The 19,346-nt window shown below is 44.7% G+C and overlaps 1 protein-coding gene across 5 annotated transcripts in view; it reads left to right on the forward strand.

The window, feature by feature from the left end:
* Positions 1-18,972, forward strand: part of LOC112263559 (zinc finger protein 536-like) — a 201,286-nt gene extending 182,314 nt beyond the window's left edge. For all 5 annotated transcript variants that reach the window (XM_042330847.1, XM_042330845.1, XM_042330846.1 and 2 more), the window contains one exon: positions 17,196-18,972. In XM_042330847.1, the coding sequence (XP_042186781.1) occupies positions 17,196-17,470 (275 nt within the window). In that variant the 3' untranslated portion in view covers positions 17,471-18,972. The remainder of the gene's footprint in view (positions 1-17,195) is intronic.
* Positions 18,973-19,346: the final 374 nt, after the last annotated feature.

The raw sequence follows: 19,346 nt of genomic DNA on the forward strand, positions 1-19,346 counted from the left end.
AGGCCGAGCAAAGGGAAGAGAGAAGGAGGGAAGGAAAATAAAAGACGGGAGGGTGAGGGGAGGAGGACAGAGGGAGATAAGGACAGGCAAAGCTTGTGTGGGGGAAAGCACTGATAATAAGGTTTAAAAAGTTATGCCAGAAAAAATAAGCCAAGAAATTTAAGCTTTGCAGGAAATAAAGCTTCGCCAGATTTATACCGTATAACACATTGCAGATCACACGCTGAAAAGCAACCCGACCTCACAGAAGGAAGTGAAGTCTTGATCTTGTTCTAAACCTGGTCGTCACTGAGAAAGGTACGTATATTCATCATAACGGACTGTATTAAGAATAGTGCTTTCCAATAACCCTCAGCTTAGTCCTCTTGCCTGGAAACACAGTGACTGTTACTGATACCCGCAGACCACTTAGCCGTGCTGGAAACATGTTTGCGACGGCCAGAGACCGGGTTGCCCTTGTAATGTCTGCCATAGGAGAGAGATAGATCATGTTATGGCGATATGAGCAGTTTGAAGGGGACTTACTCAATACAGAAACCTCTCCATCCCGGCCCTCCTCTGTTCCTGAGCCCTGGGAAGTGTGATGTTTTCATTCGTCCTCTCTTCTGTTGTTTTCTCTTAATTGGCTCAGAGGCCTTGAGCAGCACCTGGCATATATCGGGGCGAGCCGACATGATCTGCTCTGTTTAGGACACCGTCTCCTCTGGCTGTTCAGCTCCCACGGTTAGCCTGACACACACATCACTCTCTGTTCTCTGTTAGCCACTGCCTCAGTCATAACGCTCCTTTTTTGACACAGGCTCGTTTTTATCGTTATCCTTTCGAAGAAGGTCAAACGGATGTTTCCACCAGGCGTATCTACAGTATGAGTGGTTTATTACCTTTCAGTCCAAATGAACTATTTCTTATTGTTTCTATCTCTCCCTTTCCCTTGCACAAGCACACAGAGACTGTAGCCGACACTCTTACAGACTTGGGCATCCATGATCTGCCTGCAGTGACAGGACAGCCATAGACTGTGCAGTCTTTAGCCATAGACTGTGCAGTCTTTATTCTCCCACAGTCTTTAGCTCTTGACGGACAGTGGGAGAATAAAGCTGGAGTAGAGACAAACGCTTACGAACTGTCCATCCCCCAGGCCGGCTCCTCTGCTCCCAGACACATGTGCACACACACACACACGCACACACGCACGCACGCATGCACACACACACACACACACACACACACACACACACACACACACACACGCACACATACACACACGTGCATGCACACACACACACACTGACCTGGTCCTGCTGAGACAAGTTGACATACAGGCCTCATCACATGATGAATTTACTACTCCATACCCTTGAGCCCTAACAGTCCTCAGCCAACACAGTGGGCGAGGCTGCAGTTTGTGTCTGCTCAACGGAGACGACACTCTGCCACTGCAGGTACAGAGGCTCTGACCACTGGAGAAGCTTGACCTTACAGTGTGTGGTTTATAGTCCTAGTTGAATGGCATCTACAAACACGAAGAAATCAGCTGTTTTAGTGGAATAGAGACAAAGGAGCAGAGAGGGGGTGAGAGAGAGATAGAAAGGCACACTATTTTGAGGAACTTATTAACAGCTCCTTCTGGTACAACAATGAATAACCTAGTTCAGTATTTAACATGGGACTGAATCCCCAGTGAGGACTTTTAACTTTCTTTGATGCATCAACACCCCCTCCCCTCTGCCTCTCCATAAGTGTATTTCTTAGTGTTATGTGTGTTGGTTTTTCTAGTTAACCAGAGAAATAGACCAGATCGCTATTCCCCGAACTTCAGCCTAATTTTACATCAACACACAGAGACTTCTGAAAGCTCTTAATACAGGGACATTTTTTTTTAAATGAAGTCAATCCCTCAAGGCCTTTGGATATAAATACAAATATTTTTGGTAAATCTATAGACATGTACCTTGAATCAGAGTAAAAATGAATAAGGTGGACCAGGGTTCCCCAACTGGTGGCCCGACCACCGAGTTTGGCACGCGGGTGGTTTTATTTGGTCCCCAATATTTTCTGAGCAAAAATAAGATAAAATCATATTATTCATTTTGGGGAATTTTCATTGTTGGACATAAAAGACTGTAAAAACACCAGAAAATCATCTCCAAGTGATTTACATTTTGTAAATCTGTTCCCAAGTATCCCCACGCATAATAGAGAGACACGTGATAATATACAGATGTCAGCAAGGTTTGAAATGATTATATGTTTTAGTCAAATATCTGTTTGGGCTTTGTGCGGTCAATTTGCAGTCTACAAATTATTGTAATATGTTCCGGCCCCATGACCACCAAGGCCAACGACAGAATCTAGTTGATAACTCCTGGGGTATACATTCTAATGCTTTTTCCCAGCCATTACATTTCCCTGTCGGATGTTTACAGATCCATGCTAATGGACGAATGCATGCTACTGTAACGTAGAGCTGGGACGTTAAACCGAAAATGATCGACCCCGACAGTACCGATCACTTATCGCAGGCATTTTGCTATAGGCTTGTATTTCAAGCCTATAGTATAGAAATGAAATACGTTTGCTAATATGGGTGATGTTAATGGGACAATTGATGGCTACAACCATCAAACTAGTAGTCGTAGTAGTTTAAAGTTTTTTTTTTTAAAACTGTGGTGAACATAAATATTAGATGGGGGCAGTGGAAAGGTAGGCTCCTAGATGGCAGGTAATCGTTGCGATAAGCCTTCACTGGCCGCCTACTCGTCTTCTTTCTGGAACATCAATGTTATAAACTTATCGTTCTATTTATTGTTGTCGCATCAATTCAAGCATTTTATCGCAATATGGATTTTTGTCCGTATCGCCCACCTCTACAGTACACTCTTAGAAAAAAAGGGATGTCAAATCAAATCAAATCAAATTGTATTTGTCACATGCTCTGAATACAACAGGTGTAGAACTGACAGTGAAACTCTTACAAGCCCTTAACCAACAATGCAGTTTTAAGAAAATACCCCCCAAAAAAAAAAAGTAAGAGATAAGAATAACAAATAATTAAAGAGCAGCAGTAAATAACAATAGCAGGGCTATATACAGGGGGTTCCGGTACAGAGTCAATGTGAGGGGGCACCGGTGTCGAGGAACCTAAAAGGGTTCTTTGACTGTCCCCGTAGCAGAACCCTTTGAAGAACCCTTTCTGGTTCCAGGTGGAACGCTTTTGTTTCCATGCGGAACCTTTTTGGGTTCCATTTAGAACCCATTCCACAGAGATTTCTACTTGGAACCAAAAAGGGTCCTACCTGGAACCAAAAACGGTTCCCCTATGGTGACAGTCTCAGAACCCTTTTGTAACCCTTTTTTCTAAGTGTACCGTAACGCTTAGAAATAATGACTAGGATGCCCCAGAAAGGGTTATAGGTCAGAATAAGGGGGTGTAGATGTATAGGTTGGACATGGAGGGTGAGGTGGTACTTAGGTGATTGGGAGTGCTGTTTGCTGACTAAACTCTGAGCCTTTACAACACGCAAGCTATTATTGGCCGACAGATGGTGCATCACATTTTAATGCTCACACCTTCTGTGGCTCTCTTTCCCTCCCCAGACTCCCCCCTCAGAGGAATGGAGCATAGCGCTACTCTTTAATACACAACACTCTCTCTCCCTCCCCAGACTCCCCCAGAGGAATGGAGCATAGCGCTACTCTTTAATACACAACACTCTCTCTCCCTCCCCAGACTCCCCCTCAGAGGAATGGAGCATAGCGCTACTCTTTAATACACAACACTCTCTCTCCCTCCCCAGACTCCCCCCCTCAGAGGAATGGAGCATAGCGCTACTCTTTAATACACAACACTCTCTCTCCCTCCCCAGACTCCCCCCTCAGAGGAATGGAGCATAGCGCTACTCTTTAATACACAACACTCTCTCTCCCTCCCCAGACTCCCCCCTCAGAGGAATGGAGCATAGCGCTACTCTTTAATACACAACACTCTCTCTCCCTCCCCAGACTCCCCCTCAGAGGAATGGAGCATAGCGCTACTCTTTAATACACAACACTCTCTCTCCCTCCCCAGACTCCCCCTCAGAGGAATGGAGCATAGCGCTACTCTTTAATACACAACACTCTCTCTCCTCCCCAGACTCCCCCCTCAGAGGAATGGAGCATAGCGCTACTCTTTAATACACAACACTCTCTCTCCCTCCCCAGACTCCCCCCTCAGAGGAATGGAGCATAGCGCTACTCTTTAATACACAACACTCTCTCTCCCTCCCCAGACTCCCCCCCCTCAGAGGAATGGAGCATAGCGCTACTCTTTAATACACAACACTCTCTCTCCCTCCCCAGACTCCCCCTCAGAGGAATGGAGCATAGCGCTACTCTTTAATACACAACACTCTCTCCCTCCCTGGAGCATAGCCCTCTTTAATACAGACTCCCCCCCAGACTCCCCCTCAGAGGAATGGAGCATAGCGCTACTCTTTAATACACAACACTCTCTCTCCCTCCCCAGACTCTCCCCTCAGAGGAATGGAGCATAGCGCTACTCTTTAATACACAACACTCTCTCTCCCTCCCCAGACTCCCCCCTCAGAGGAATGGAGCATAGCGCTACTCTTTAATACACAACACTCTCTCTCCCTCCCCAGACTCCCCCCTCAGAGGAATGGAGCATAGCGCTACTCTTTAATACACAACACTCTCTCTCCCTCCCCAGACTCCCCCACTCTCTCTCAGAGGAATGGAGCATAGCGCTACTCTTTAATACACAACACTCTCTCTCCCTCCCCAGACTCCCCCCTCAGAGGAATGGAGCATAGCGCTACTCTTTAATACACAACACTCTCTCTCCCTCCCCAGACTCCCCCCTCAGAGGAATGGAGCATAGCGCTACTCTTTAATACACAACACTCTCTCTCCCTCCCCAGACTCCCCCCCCTCAGAGGAATGGAGCATAGCGCTACTCTTTAATACACAACACTCTCTCTCCCTCCCCAGACCCCCCCTCAGAGGAATGGAGCATAGCGCTACTCTTTAATACACAACACTCTCTCTCCCTCCCCAGACTCCCCCCCAGAGGAATGGAGCATAGCGCTACTCTTTAATACACAACACTCTCTCTCCCTCCCCAGACTCCCCCTCTCCCTCCCCAGACTCAGAGGAATGGAGCATAGCGCTACTCTTTAATACACAACACTCTCTCTCAAACACAAACACAAACACACATGCTCACCTCTCTGTCAGTATTTGTCTCTTATGGAGACTTGAACACCTTACCTTCTTTCTCTGTTTGTCATGCACACTCTGTACATATCCACGGCAGCACACAAACATACACATCATTCTGTCATGTATGTGTGCATGTAGAGATACCGTATGATTCCTTATACTGTACATGTTAATTAGAGACTGCTTTGTGATATTAGAGGACTTCCCTGTACAGTTAACATGTTTTCTTCACCTCCCAAAGAAATGTATTGCTTTCCTCCTCAAAGTGATATTTCAAGATTTTGGCAATGAGGCCCTTGAGCAATGAGTTGCTAACTAGCATTAGCGCAATTTCTAACTGGAGTTAGAAATGACTGGAAGTGTATGGGTATCTGGTTCACAAAACTAGCTCTAAATTCCTTTATACTAGACACATTATAGACATAAAAATATCCCCAAGTTCGTCTGACTCTGGGGAAGTAGATAAAGGGCCTCGTTGCCAAAATCCCGAAGTATCCCTTTAATAATGATGTCATTTGTAATTTATTCAGAACATATTGTGGTCATCTTTATACATAGAAATTCAAACACAGCAATATAAAAGGCTATTTTAAAGATGGCAACAAGGTTTCCCTAACAAAAGTACAAATGGTTTGGCTAACTTTACATGTGCCATTCTTTATTTCTACACTTAGAGTGGCGTATGTCGTGCCAAAATGGTTAGTTGAGCCATGCCTTGTTTCTAGGAAACCATTTAATCATGTGACCAAACATTTATGAAGAGTTCATCATTTCATGGAGTTTGTGAAGGAAGAACCCATGTGGCCTTTTATAAAAGGCTATTTTAAAGTTGGCGACAACATTTCTCTAATACAAGTGAAAAGGGTTTGGCTTGGTTAACTTTACTTGTGCCATTTTTATTTCTAAATTTAGGCTCAATCCCAATACCCTCTCTTAGCCCCCCCTTAGCCCTACCCTTGTTTTCAGGGGTCCCTCGGTGATGGAGTGTCTCTCAAAAACTAAGCAACTAGTGGTAGGGAGAGGTAAATAATCCTAAGGAATGGGACATCACTCGCACACAGCAAAAGCCGCCAAAGGATAGCCTACCACGCAATTCATTGACTACGAGCCTTGTGTTTTTCACAATGTAGCCATCCTCTGGCTGCCATGGCTGTGATTCAACGTAGAGTAGTATCGAAGCAGGATCATTCATTTACATAATAGCAGCTTGACATGTAACAAATCAAATCAAACTGCATTTGTCACACAGTGTAGACCTTACAGTGAAATGCTTACTTACAAGCCCTTAACCAACAGTGCAGTTCAAGAAAGAGTTCAGAAAATGTTGACCAAATAAAAGAAAGTAAAAAATAATAAAAAGCAACAGAAGAAAATAGCAATAACGAGGCTATATACAGGGGGTACCGGTGCCGAGTCAATGTGCGGAGGTAAAGGTAGTCGAGGTCATTTGTACAAGGAGGTAGGGGTGAAGTGACAATGCATAGATAATTTACAGCGAGTAGCAGCAGAATACAAAACAAATGGGGGGGTGTCAATGTAAATAGTCCGGTGGCCATTTGATAAATTGTTCAGCAGTCTTATGGCTTGGGGGTAGAAGCTGTTAACGAGCCTTTTGGTCCTAGACTTAGCGCTCCGGTACCGCTTGCCGTGCGGAAGCAGAGAAAACAGTCTATAACTTGGGTGACGGGTATCTCTGACAATTTGTTGGGCCTAGTATATAGGTCCTGGATGGCTGGAAGCTTGGCCTCTGTGATGTACTGGGCCGTACGTGTAACCGATGTGAAATGGCTAGCTAGTTTGCGGTGGTGCGCGCTAATAGCGTTTCAACCAGGTGACGTCACTCGCTCTGAGACCTGAAGTAGTTGTTCCCCTTGCTCTGTCAGTTGGTGACGTGTTCAGAGGGTCCCTGGTTCGAGCCCGGGGCGAGGGGACAGAAGTTATACTGTTACATTACATTTCGTCAGTCCCCTTTCCCCGACATTAATATAACAGTTTAACTTTTTTCCATCCCCGGTAGTCCACGAACAGCTCCTTTGTCTTGCTCATATTGAGGGAGAGGTTGTTGTCCCGGTTGTTGTCCTGGCACCACACTGACAGATCTCTGACCTCCTCCCTATAAGCGGTCTCGTTGTTGTCGGTGATCAGGCCTACCACTGTTGTGTCGTCAGCAAACCTAATGATAGTGTTGGAGTCGTGTTTGGCCACGCAGTCATGGGTGAACAGGGAGTACAGGAGGAGAATAAGTACACACCCCTGAGGGGCCCCAGTGTTGAGGAGCAGCGTGGCAGACATGTTGTTGCCTACCCTCACCACCTGGGGGCGGCCTGTCAGGAAGTCCAGGATCCAGTTGCAGAGGGAGGTGTTTAGCGCCAGGGTCCTTACCCTAGTGATGAGCTTCGTGGGCACTATGGTGTTGAACAATGAGCTGTAGTCAATGAAAAGCAGTCTCACATAGGTGTTCCTTTTGTCCAGGTGGGAAAGGGCAGTGTGGAATGCGATAGAGATTGTGTCATCGTGGATCTGTTTGGGCGATATGCGAATTGTAGTGTGTCTAGGGTATTAGGGAGAACGCTGTTGATGTGAGCCATGACCAGCATTTCAAAGCACTTCATGGCTACCGAAGTGTGTGCTATGGGGCGGTAATCATATATGCAGGTTACCTTCGCTTCCTTCATCACAGGGATTATGGTGGTCTGCGTGAATCATGTAGGTTTTCCAGACTCGGTCAGGGAGAGGTTGAAATTGTCAGTGACGACACTTGCCAGTTGCTCCGCGCATGCTTTGTGTACTCGTCATGGTAATCCATCTGGCCCCGCGGCTTTTTGAAATTTTACCTGTTTACGGGTCTTGCTCACATCGGCTACCGAGAGTGGTATCACACAGTCGTCCAGAACAGCTGGTGCTCTCGTGCATGCTTCAGTGTTGCTTGCCTCGAGGCTCGTGTCACTGGACAGCTCGCATCTGGTTTTCCCTTTGTAGTCCGTAATAGTTTTCAAGCCCAGCCACATCCGATGAGCGTCAGAGCCGGTGTAGTGGGATTCAATCTTAATCCTGTATTGACGCCTTGCTTGTATGATGGTCCATCTGAGGGCATAGCGGTATTTGTTATAAGCGTCTGGATTAGTGTCCAGCTCCTTGAAAGCGGCAGCTCTAGCCTTTAGCTCGATACTGATGTTGCCTGTAATCCATAGCTTCTGGTTGGGATATGTGTGTAATGTCACTGTGGGGACGATGTTGTCGATGCACTTATTGATGAAGCCGATGACTGAGGTGGTATACTTCTCAATGCCATTGGATGAATCGCGGAACATATTCCAGTCTGTGCTAGCAAAACAGTCCTGTAGCGTAGCATCCGCATCATCTGACCACTTCCATATTGAGCGTGTCACTCGCACTTCCTGCTTTAGTTTTTGCTTGTAAGCAGGAATCAGTGGGATAGAATCATTGTCAGATTTGCCAAATGGAGGGGGGAGGGGGGGGGGCTTTGTATGCCTGTGGAGTTATATATTATTTAACTAGGCAAGTCAGTTAAGAACAAAATCTTATTTTCAATGACGGCCTAGGAACGGTGGGTTAACTGCCTTGTTCAGGGGCAGAACGACAGATTTTTACCTTGTCAGCTCGGGGATTCGATCTATCAACCTATCGGTTACTAGTCCAATGCTCTAACCACTAGACTACCTGCCACCCCCAGTAAAGGAGTGAAGGTGGTCTAGAGTTTTGTTTTCTCTGGTTGCACATGTGAGATGCTGGTAGAAATGAGGTAAAACGGATTTAAGTTTGCCTGCATTAATGTCCCCGGCCACTAGGAGCGCCGCTTCTAGATGAGCATTTTCTTCTTTGCTCATGGGCTTATACAGTTGGTTGAGTGCGGTCCTAGTGCCAGCATCGGTTTGTGATGGTAAATAGATGGCTACGAATAATATAGATGAGAACTCTTTTGGTAGATGGTGTGGTCTACAGCTCATCATAAGGCACTCTACCTCAGGCGAGCAATACCCCGAGACTTCTTTAACTTCTTATGGCTGGGGGGCAGTATTGAGTAGCTTGGATGAATAAGGTGTCCAGAGGTGCCCAGAGTAAACTGCCTGCTCCTCAGTCCCAGTTGCTAATATATGCATATTATTCATATATTTGGATAGAAAACCATCTAACGTTTCTAAAACTGTTTGGATGATGTCTGTGAGTATAACAGAACTCCTATGGCAGGCAAAAACCTGAGAAAAATTCCGACCAGGAAGTGGGAAATCTGAGTTTGGTCAATTTCCAATTCAGCCCCTATTGAAGTTACAGTGGGATATTGGTCATCTTGCACTTCCTAAGGCTTCCACTAGATGTCAACCATCTTTAGAAACTTGTTTGGTGCTTCTACTGTGAGGTGGGGCCGAATGAGAGGGGAATGAGTCAGAGGTTTGCCAGCAGTCACACGCCGGTCACGCGCATTTCACATGAGAGGTATCTCCCGTTCCTTTGCTTCTCTGAAGACAAGGGAGTTCTCCGGTTGAAATATTATTGAAAATGTATGTTAAAAACGGTCTGTAACGGAACTTTTTGACATTTTGTCTGCAACTAGTGAACGCGCTTCATGAGTTTTGATTAGTTTACCAAATGCGCTAACAAAAGTAGCTATTTGGACATAAATGATGGACATTATCGAACAAATCAAACATTTATTGTGGAAGTGGTATTCCTGGGAGTGCATTCTGATGAAGATCATCAAAGGTAAGTTAATATTTATAATGTTATTTCTGACTTCGGTTGACTCCAACATGGCGGATATATGTATTTGTTCTCTGAGCACCGTTCTCAGATTATAGCATGGTTTGCTTTTTCCGTAAAGCTTTTTTGAAATCTGACACAGTGGTTGCATTAAGGAGAAGGATATCATTAATTCCATGCATAACACTTGTATTTTCATCAGCATTTATAATGAGTATTTCTGTAAAATGATGTGGCTCTCTGTAACATCACCGGATGTTTTTGGAACTACTGAACATAACGCGCCCAATGTATACTAAGATTTTTTTATATAAATATGAACTTTATCGAACAAAACATACATGTATTGTGTAACATGAAGTCCTATGAGTGTCATCTGATGAAGATCATCAAAGGTTAGTGATTAATTCTATCTCTATTTCTGATTTTTGTGACTCCACTCTTTGGCTGGAAAAATGGCTGTGTGTGTTTTTGTGACTTGGCTCTGACCTAACATAATTGTTTGTGGTGCTTTCGCTGTAAAGCCTATTTGAAATCGGATACTGTGGTGGGATTAACAACAAGATTACCTTTGAAATGGTATGTTTGAGGAATTTTAATTATGAGATTTCTGTTGTTTTGAATTTGGCACCCTGCACTTTCACTTGCTGTTGTCATATCGATCCCGTTAACGGGATTTCAGGCCTAAGAAGTTTTAATATTAGACATCGGGCACCAGCTGATATTGACAAATAGACACACACTCCCACCCCTCGTCTTACCAGACATAGCTTCTCTGTTTTGCCGGTGCATGGAAACTCCCGCCAAACTCTATATTATCTGTGTCGGCGTTTGGCTATGACTCGGTGAAACATAAGATATTACCCTTTTTAATGTCCCGTTGGTAGGACAATCTTGATCGTAAGTCAACTATTTTATTTTCCAATGATTGCACGTTGGCCAATAGAACGGATGGCTGTAGGGGTTTACTCGCTCGCCGTTGAATTCTCAGATGGCAGCCCGACCTCCGCCCCCTTTTTCTCTGTCTGTTCTTCATGCAAATGATGGGGATTTAAAACGTCATCCATCCTCTCCGGTGCCATTCTACACTTTCACATTTCCTTTACTCAGTCGTGATTAACCAGTGGAAGCAATTAAAACCACTGTTCTGCACTAATATTTATACCAAAGGTTTAAGGGTCCAAACACAGATCGGCTACATAGCTACATAGGCATACAGGTATTGCATACAGGCAAGAAAAGAGTTAGCTACAGTACATTGCTTTGGCTGCATTACATCACAAGTATCTTCAATCTCTAACGTCAACGTTACTAGCTACAATAAAGAACATTGACAAATGATGGACTTTAAAATATATATATGAAAAGCAAGGCAAGCATACAAAATTGCTCATTCAATTTGCAGTAAATGCATCCACTTACAACCACTGGGTTTCACAAGATGACAGCCTGGTTTGCTGGTTTGCTCAGGAGTCCCTAAAACATTAAAAGGATAGTTCACCCATTTAAAAAATTACACATTGGTTTCCTTACCCTGCAAGCAGTCTATGGACAAGATATGACAGCAATCCATGCTTTGATTTTGTTTCCAATTTTCCAAATGCTTACATTTTAGCATTTGTGGGACAAATCCCATTCAAGTCATGGTACTGATATTAGCATTTTTCCCATATCATGTTCAAGTCATCTACAAGTGACTTTGTTGAGCTTCACAATCAGTTGTAGATACTTTTGGAGGATGATGTGAGGAAAATGCTAATATCAGTAACAGGAATTGGATGGGAATTGTGCCACGAATACTAAACGTTATCGTGTGGAAACAGTGCCAGGGGACCCTAAACCAAAGCATGGATTGCTGTCATGCCTTGTCCATGGTGCTTAGAGGGTAAGGAAACCAATATGCAATTTTGGTGAACTATCCCTTTAAACAACACAAATTACAAATCATACAAATGCCAAATGCTCATATAGCAATCTAAATGTATAGCTAGCTGGCTAATGTTAGCTAGTCAGATAGCATGTTAAATAGCAATTTTCGTAAGTTGACGTCATGGCAAACAAATATGCACCATTGTTTGTCTCTACATGAACTAACGTATTCCTCTTAACTGTATATTTTTTTATTTGAACTTCAATTCTAATATTGTTGTCAGACATTATTCTTGAAGCAACCTTCCAGGGTTGGGTAACAGAGCTTCATGGGAGTTTTGGGAAGCACTTGATAGAAAGTCTGCAGCTCGATTCGCTTTCTTTGGAGAGCCAAGTAGAGGGCTGAAAAGGAGCTACGCTCAAAGTTGATTTGGGGGACCACTATGACTCGATGGGGCTCGCAGGATTGCGCAAAATGAAGTGGGAGGGCTAAGGGGAGGGGCTAAGGGGAGGGGCTAAGGGGAGGTTATTTGGATTGAACCTTAGGTGAGAGTGGGGTAAGCTGTACCATAGGGTTCGTTGAGATGCCCATCTTTTCTAGCAAAACGTACACAAAATGAATCATGTGACCAAATAATTAGGAAGAGGTCATCCTGTCACGGAGTCTGTGAAGGAAGAAAACACATGGACAAATTTATATGCAAGATAGGTCCAAAAAACATATTTTCACAAAGTCAAATGAGTTTATTGTGTTATAGGTTTCATGATGCTTGTATATAAACCAAATTAGATAGTTTCAAATGTGTTTTATACATCACTTCGGGTATCTATAAGCTACAATATGAGCTCCTAAACCTGGCATGAAAGTGTATGATTGTAGCTGTGAGGGTTACTATAGTCAAATGGTTGGTTTGGGGTAAATTGTGTTTTTTGGCAAGGGGCTAGTTGAGCCAAGGGATGATTATATTTGGTCAGTTTTATGCATAGTATGCATAGTATATTTGCCATTTGTTATGCATATGAACTCACGATAGTGCATTTGTATTGTTACAGAGCAGACATCTTCATGCCCCGTGTATTGACATATAAAACAAGCAGGGCTCTAACTCCCCTTAAGGTTATTGAGAGACCAGACGAGGAAGTGAGAGAAGGGCCGGTCCATTCGACCCTCAGCAATGGGATGAACAGATAGACCTTATGACACTGAAGAGGTACATTGAAAAAAGAGAAACCAAACATGTACCTGTGTGAAAGAGAGTCTATGATAGAGAAGCAGAGGCACCAATGTCTTGTCCAATAACACGGATTCTAAATATATCAAAAATCTCACGGACCAGTTTTATCAGCTTAGTAGCCTTGAATACATCTTACTCCAAGGCTTACCCCTTCCCTATGTTCAATTTCCTCCATACCCAGGGTAAGAGAACACTTTTATGTTATGTTAGGACTCCTGATTATTCCCACTGAAACACAGCATCCTAAAATATATGTAGATATCTTTGTTAGAACGAAGACTATATTTCCCTTGACGTCGTGATGTTGAGTGTACAATATGGATCAATATGCCCCACTCTCCCATATCACGCCAATGAGACAACTGATTTTAGCATGAAGCTCTAGCCATTGCCACTGATCAATCAGTGTGTAGTACAGTCTATAAGAGAGTGCATGTTAGAGTCTTTGTAATGTGTGTCATGCTTCTAAACCCTTAATAACACACAGGGAGGAAATGAGACAGACTAGCCCCCCCCACACACACACACACACAGCCTTCTCCCTTCATTCTCAGGGTAGAATGACTGTTTGTGAGCATCTGAAAGTCATTAGAGGCTCTGCAGTCTGTCAATTGCCAACACACACACATACACACACACGCACACACACACGCAAACACACACACAGGAATGTTTCACACACACTCGAACACAAAATCTATCACCGGCAGACACTTTACCTCTTGCACACACACACCCTCACAGACACACATACACAGAGATACACACTGAAAGTACTGAAGCCCAGCAGCTTCTTTCTGCTGTGCAGGGCCTGGGGATTGGTCATGTGCTGATGAGTCGCTATAATAATATATGAGCAAATCACAAGCAGTCTGCAAATTAATCATTTCCCCCTCTCTCTTCTCTCCCTCACACACACACACACACACACACACACACACACACACACACACACACACACACACACACACACACACACACACACACACACACACACACACACACACACACACACACACACACACACACACACACACACACACACACACACACACACACACACACACACACACACACACACACACTTGCTGTGTTCGTCAGGCTTCAGGGAGAGGGACTTCTTGCCTGCAGACGTAAGTGAGGAGGGCTCTCTCACAGATGGTAACACTGGCATCAGATGGAGTTTATATAAGAGTGGTTTTGATTACATGCCAAGGCACTGTCGTGGGAGAGTGTGTGTCTGTGTGTTGGCTTCGAGTACATTTGAACATTTAGTGTACGTTCATGTGTATGTTTGTGAACAGATTTGTGTGTTTGAACATATGTGTATAAGTGTGCGTTTGTAAATGTGTGTGTGTGTACAGGTTTGTGTAAGCATTGTTCGTGTGTGGATCGTAGAAGGAGCCACCAGAGGGAAGCAGTCATGGGGCTGTTACACTGCGACGTTCACTAGGAGAGAGAGAGAGAGATGCTTGAGTGGAGAGGGGGAAATCGTGGCTATGGCAATAGAGGAGAGAGATAGGATCATAGCAGCACCTCATGGATCTCTCTTACTTCTCTCTCTACTTGGAAACATGATCAGAGAGCTTCACCACAGACAACATCCAACACATCTCTGTTAGCTAGGGAGCGGGCAAAAGGAGCGAGCTACAGTACCCATCTGCAGCCACCCAGCAGTAGAGAGGCTGGTAAGGGAGGGGTGAGGAGGTGGAAGCAAAGGAGGAGGAGGATGTGAGAGTGGAGGGGAATGAGGGCGGTCTCCTCCTGCCTTTCTCTTCTCCGAAGCGTGGAGGAGGGAGGGCTGAGGGATAAGTAGGGGGAGCGGGCAGAGTGAGTAGATACAGTGGGTTGTTTGAGGAAGTCATGTGGTAGTACCCCAGCCCTCCCTCCTCCCCTTTGTTCCCTCTGATCTCTACGCTCAAGGCCTTTGGGTGTTAATTAGGAGACCTAGATAATGCCACACTAATGAAAACAAGACCAGTGGTTTCTCTTTCTTTTCAGATAAAGCTTTGGGTTGGGTTTTGAACTGTCTCTGGACATAAGACAGATAGGGATAGAAAGGGAAGAAGAGAGAAAGAGAAAGAGAGAGAGCGAGAGAGAGAGAAAGACAGAGGGAGTGAAATACGAGAAAGAAAAGGAGAGAGAAAGCAAGAGAAGGAATGAGGGGGAGAGGTTTCTGAGGTTAAACTATTTTTCCTGTTTCTTGTCACTCGGCACCTCCACACACAATGGCCCAGCGGAGTGTGTCATGAAGGGGAAAAGGAAAATCTCTCCTGTACAGTCAGCACTGTTCTACCTGCTGACCCATTGAGTGGGCGACTACACACACACACACACACACACACACACACACACACACACACACACACACACACACACACACACACACACACACACACACACACACACACACACACACACACACACACACACACACACACACACACACACAGCTCAATTCTGGTTTGCAGATCCCAACATGTTTGAGTGCAGATGTGTGATCTGTAGCAGGATTAAAGTGGGTGATGTAAGTAGATGTGGGTTAGCCCTTTAGAGAATCAGAAGAAGTGTTGGTATCTGAGGGAGGTGGTGGGTGAATCAGGGGGCACCATCTTGGGAATAATCCATGCGTGCGGTGCTGGTGTGTCTTTGTGGGCTGGCCATTTTTTTTGGGTTGTCGCAGTGTGTGCCGGAGTAGGTGGATTAGATGGAAACCTAAGAAGCATGGCTGTCTCCATGCAGCTTGGTCCAGGCATCTGTCATTCCTCAGTCCAACACCACACACCCTATAAATCCCAGAACACACAGGCCAGACTGATGCCCTTCATTTCAACAACGCTATGCAGAGATGCTGCAGGGAAGGGGGGGGCTATATGTGTGTGTTTTCTTCTTTTGAAAGGAAGAAACTATTTTGTTTACAATTCAACCTAGGATGAGCGCCACATTCCTGCAGTGTTTTGCGTGAGTAAGTCACCCTGGTCATCTCAAAATCACCGTGCCTTCATCTTCATGTAGGACAGTCAATGTCATTATGTGTTTTAAAATTGTAGATTGCACTTTTTACCTTGGCTGGACCTCGCTGCGACATTAGAACTGATCTGTGTTTATTTTAAAAGTGCAGGAAAAAAAGAGAGCTAGAAAAGGGAAGAAGAATAGAGTTGACTTGTTTGGGGCAACACTCGGCCCCCCCTAACTGTAAAATGGGATGAGATATTCTGCCTCTCGGACTTAACGTAATGTAAGAGAGTGTGAAATTAAACTGCACAGGAAGAAAAGGGGGCCGTCGTCGTGTGTCGCCGGCTCGCTTATCGAAACATTCAGACAACTGGAACATCGAAAGCTCCAAAAACTTGTACCAATCCCCTTTGTGTAAGGTCCTGAGCAAACATTGTGATATTTGAAAGCCGCTGAGACTCCAAAGCCAGAGTTAGAAAGACAAACACAAAGTGCCACTAAATCCTGCCTCTTCGCAGCACCACACTGTATCAGCGTGTGTGTGTATGCGTTTTGTGTAACCGTTAATTCCTATCCTTCTCTTCATGTCTTTACATTCCCTGCACCTACACAGCGTCTATAAACTCCGTTAATTTGATTTACCGCATCTCAAATTGTGTTTCAAAAAAAGTTTTTTTTTAAATGAAAAGAGAGAAAATGTACCTTTATTAATAACCTAAAGTAGTGTGCAACGGATTGTGTTCCTGGGTTTCCTCTCGGGTGGACGAGCGAGGTAAGTCAAGTCGGTTATGATGGGCACGTACTCTACATTGCTCAAGCAAACAGCGTGGGCAAGTGAGGGGCCATTGTGTTTGCTGCAGTGGTGATCAGATCCTGTCTAGAGAGTGCAGCGCGTGCAACTGTCGGAAGAGGTGAAGGATACTGCCTGTGCGGCACACCGCTAAAACACCGCAGTGTTGAAAGGGAACCACTGCTGCTCCTCTGAGGAGATGCACTTCAAAAGGAGAGAGCACTGAAAGAGTTTTAAAGACACCTCTCTTTAGAGTGCTCGAGCTAAAGCACCATGTCGTAGGCAGACTGCACTGTAGCGTTCAGTGCCTCGGTGACCGAGCTCATTTTGCATTCTGATAAAGTAATCCTGAGTAATGACGAGGTGACTGACTGTTGTCTCTCTCTCTCGTTGTCCTCGTACAGGTCTCGGAGGTCACGGAGGTCAGGGGGGTCGGAAGCCGTTCCAGTGCAGGTACTGCTCCTACGGTGCCTCCCAGAAGGGCAACCTGAAGACCCATGTCCTGTGTGTCCACCGCATGCCCTTTGACAACAGCCAGTACCCTGACCGCCGCTTCAAACGCTCCCGCATCGACTCGGACGCCTCAGGGAACTCTGAGGATGGGACCACCAGCTCCCCCACGGGAACCCAGGGGGGCATGGCCGAACCCCCTCTCGCTGGAGACCCCCTGCATCCATGACTGATGTCACCTGGCATGGAGGTGCCAGCCTTCGACTCTACACCTACTGTACTCTCTAGAGCCACATAACAGGGTCTAGTCACTTCGCTTTACTCCCAAAGCACAGCCAGACAAAGGGGAGCATCAGTGACTGTACTGTTTTACCCAGAGCTCGCAGGACATCCTCAGTGTGTATTAGGTTAATAACAATAACATAACATGCATATAAACTACACATACACATTCATTAATATAAAACGCAGATATGTTAAATGTAGTTATGTGACAAATAGTGGAGACGACTATATTAAAAAGAAAAAAAAGAAAATAGATCAAATCCTTAAAGTGACTTTCGTCAAAAAAAGAATCCTGCTTTTATCAGAAAAATGATCCCGTAAACGATTTAGCGACAGTTGGGGAAGATGGAAGAGGCCTGTTAAACACCCCTCTCAGAACATGACACCGGCTGCTGCCATTTGCAGAGGGCGAATGATGAGCAGCCAGTGGAGGCTGGGCAGGCAACGGCAGTGGTGGGGGGGGCTTGGTGCCAGCCTGACTGGAGCTGTCATCCCAGAGGAAATCAATTCACCCCCCTTTCATTTTTTCATCTTTCTCGACCCATCAGTCCAGCCCCCTCCACCCTCTGCCCCTACTGCACTACAGGAGTAACCTAACCCTGGTCGACATGTGAGGGGGTCAAACTCAGTTCCATCAGCTGGCCAGAGCCACCCTCCTCCTCCTCCTCCTCCCCCACTTTCTCTCTCTTTAAAACGACTCAAATCCAACATGGCCTCTGGAAGTAAAAAAAAAAAAATCAATGATGTATTTAAAGGAGCCATTAGAGGCACAGAGATGTGTTCTGTGTAATATTGTCATTTATTTGGATATCACCTTACCAGACACTGAGAGGTGGAGTTAATAGAATGTGTTTTATTTCATTGAACTTTCATGTTAGATAATGGTGAGGTCTATTTCTAAGGAGTTGGGTGGTTGTTCTTTGAAATTGAAAGTGTAGATAGTGAAGATGCACATATTGGAATTGGAACCTCTACAACTTGATGTACTGTAACTTTAGTCAGAGGTTGAATGTTTCGTTTATATGAAGACTGTGACTCTGAAATCTAATGAAGGCACAACACAGGACTTGTTTCCTCAGACACGATGCAGGACTATCTTCCAATAAGCTCCTCTAAAGAAGCTTCAGAATGAACAACAATACATAAAGGTAATCAACCTGCTCCCTGTCTCTAATTTAAATGTATTAGTTAAAAAAATACACAAAAGGACTTTTTCTACAAATGTATTTTCCAATTCATTTTTAGGTTCCGGACAAAGAGTTTTGTGAGTGTAATTATTGCATGTTTTTTGTGTGTTGATTTTCGATATGCTACTTCACTGAAACAATTAACAAACCATATAGTTTTGATCCTATAAAATCAAGCTGCTTTTAAAAGGCCCAAATAAAGGTTTCACTATACTTCCCTTCGCTGAAGGCTATTGGATATAGTGGGGCGTAAACAGAGGATGATGCTTTTTATTGTGTTGGTATGGGAGCAGGGGGGGGGGGGATTTTGTTATGCTTCTGATGAAGAGAAATGATCTGGACTTTAAGAAAGCCAGTATCTTCCCTCACAGCCAAGGAGAGCTGAACACTTGAAACCCCAGGGCCTTAACACCACAGCTATGCCTAAAGGAGTTTACAGTCGGCTCAAATACACTGCTCCTATCAGTTGAGAGAGAGAAATATGAAAAGAAAAGATAGAAAGACAGAAAGAAGGAAGGAAAGAGAGTATGGATATGTACAGAATGCAGTCGTGGTTTAAATGGGGTCATTTTAATTAGGACATTTCTGCCATTCAGCGATCTACTTGCAGTGTTTTTTGTTCGTTTGCTTTCC

Source organism: Oncorhynchus tshawytscha, linkage group LG12 (genome assembly GCF_018296145.1).
Source record: "Oncorhynchus tshawytscha isolate Ot180627B linkage group LG12, Otsh_v2.0, whole genome shotgun sequence".
Taxonomy (NCBI): domain Eukaryota; kingdom Metazoa; phylum Chordata; class Actinopteri; order Salmoniformes; family Salmonidae; genus Oncorhynchus; species Oncorhynchus tshawytscha.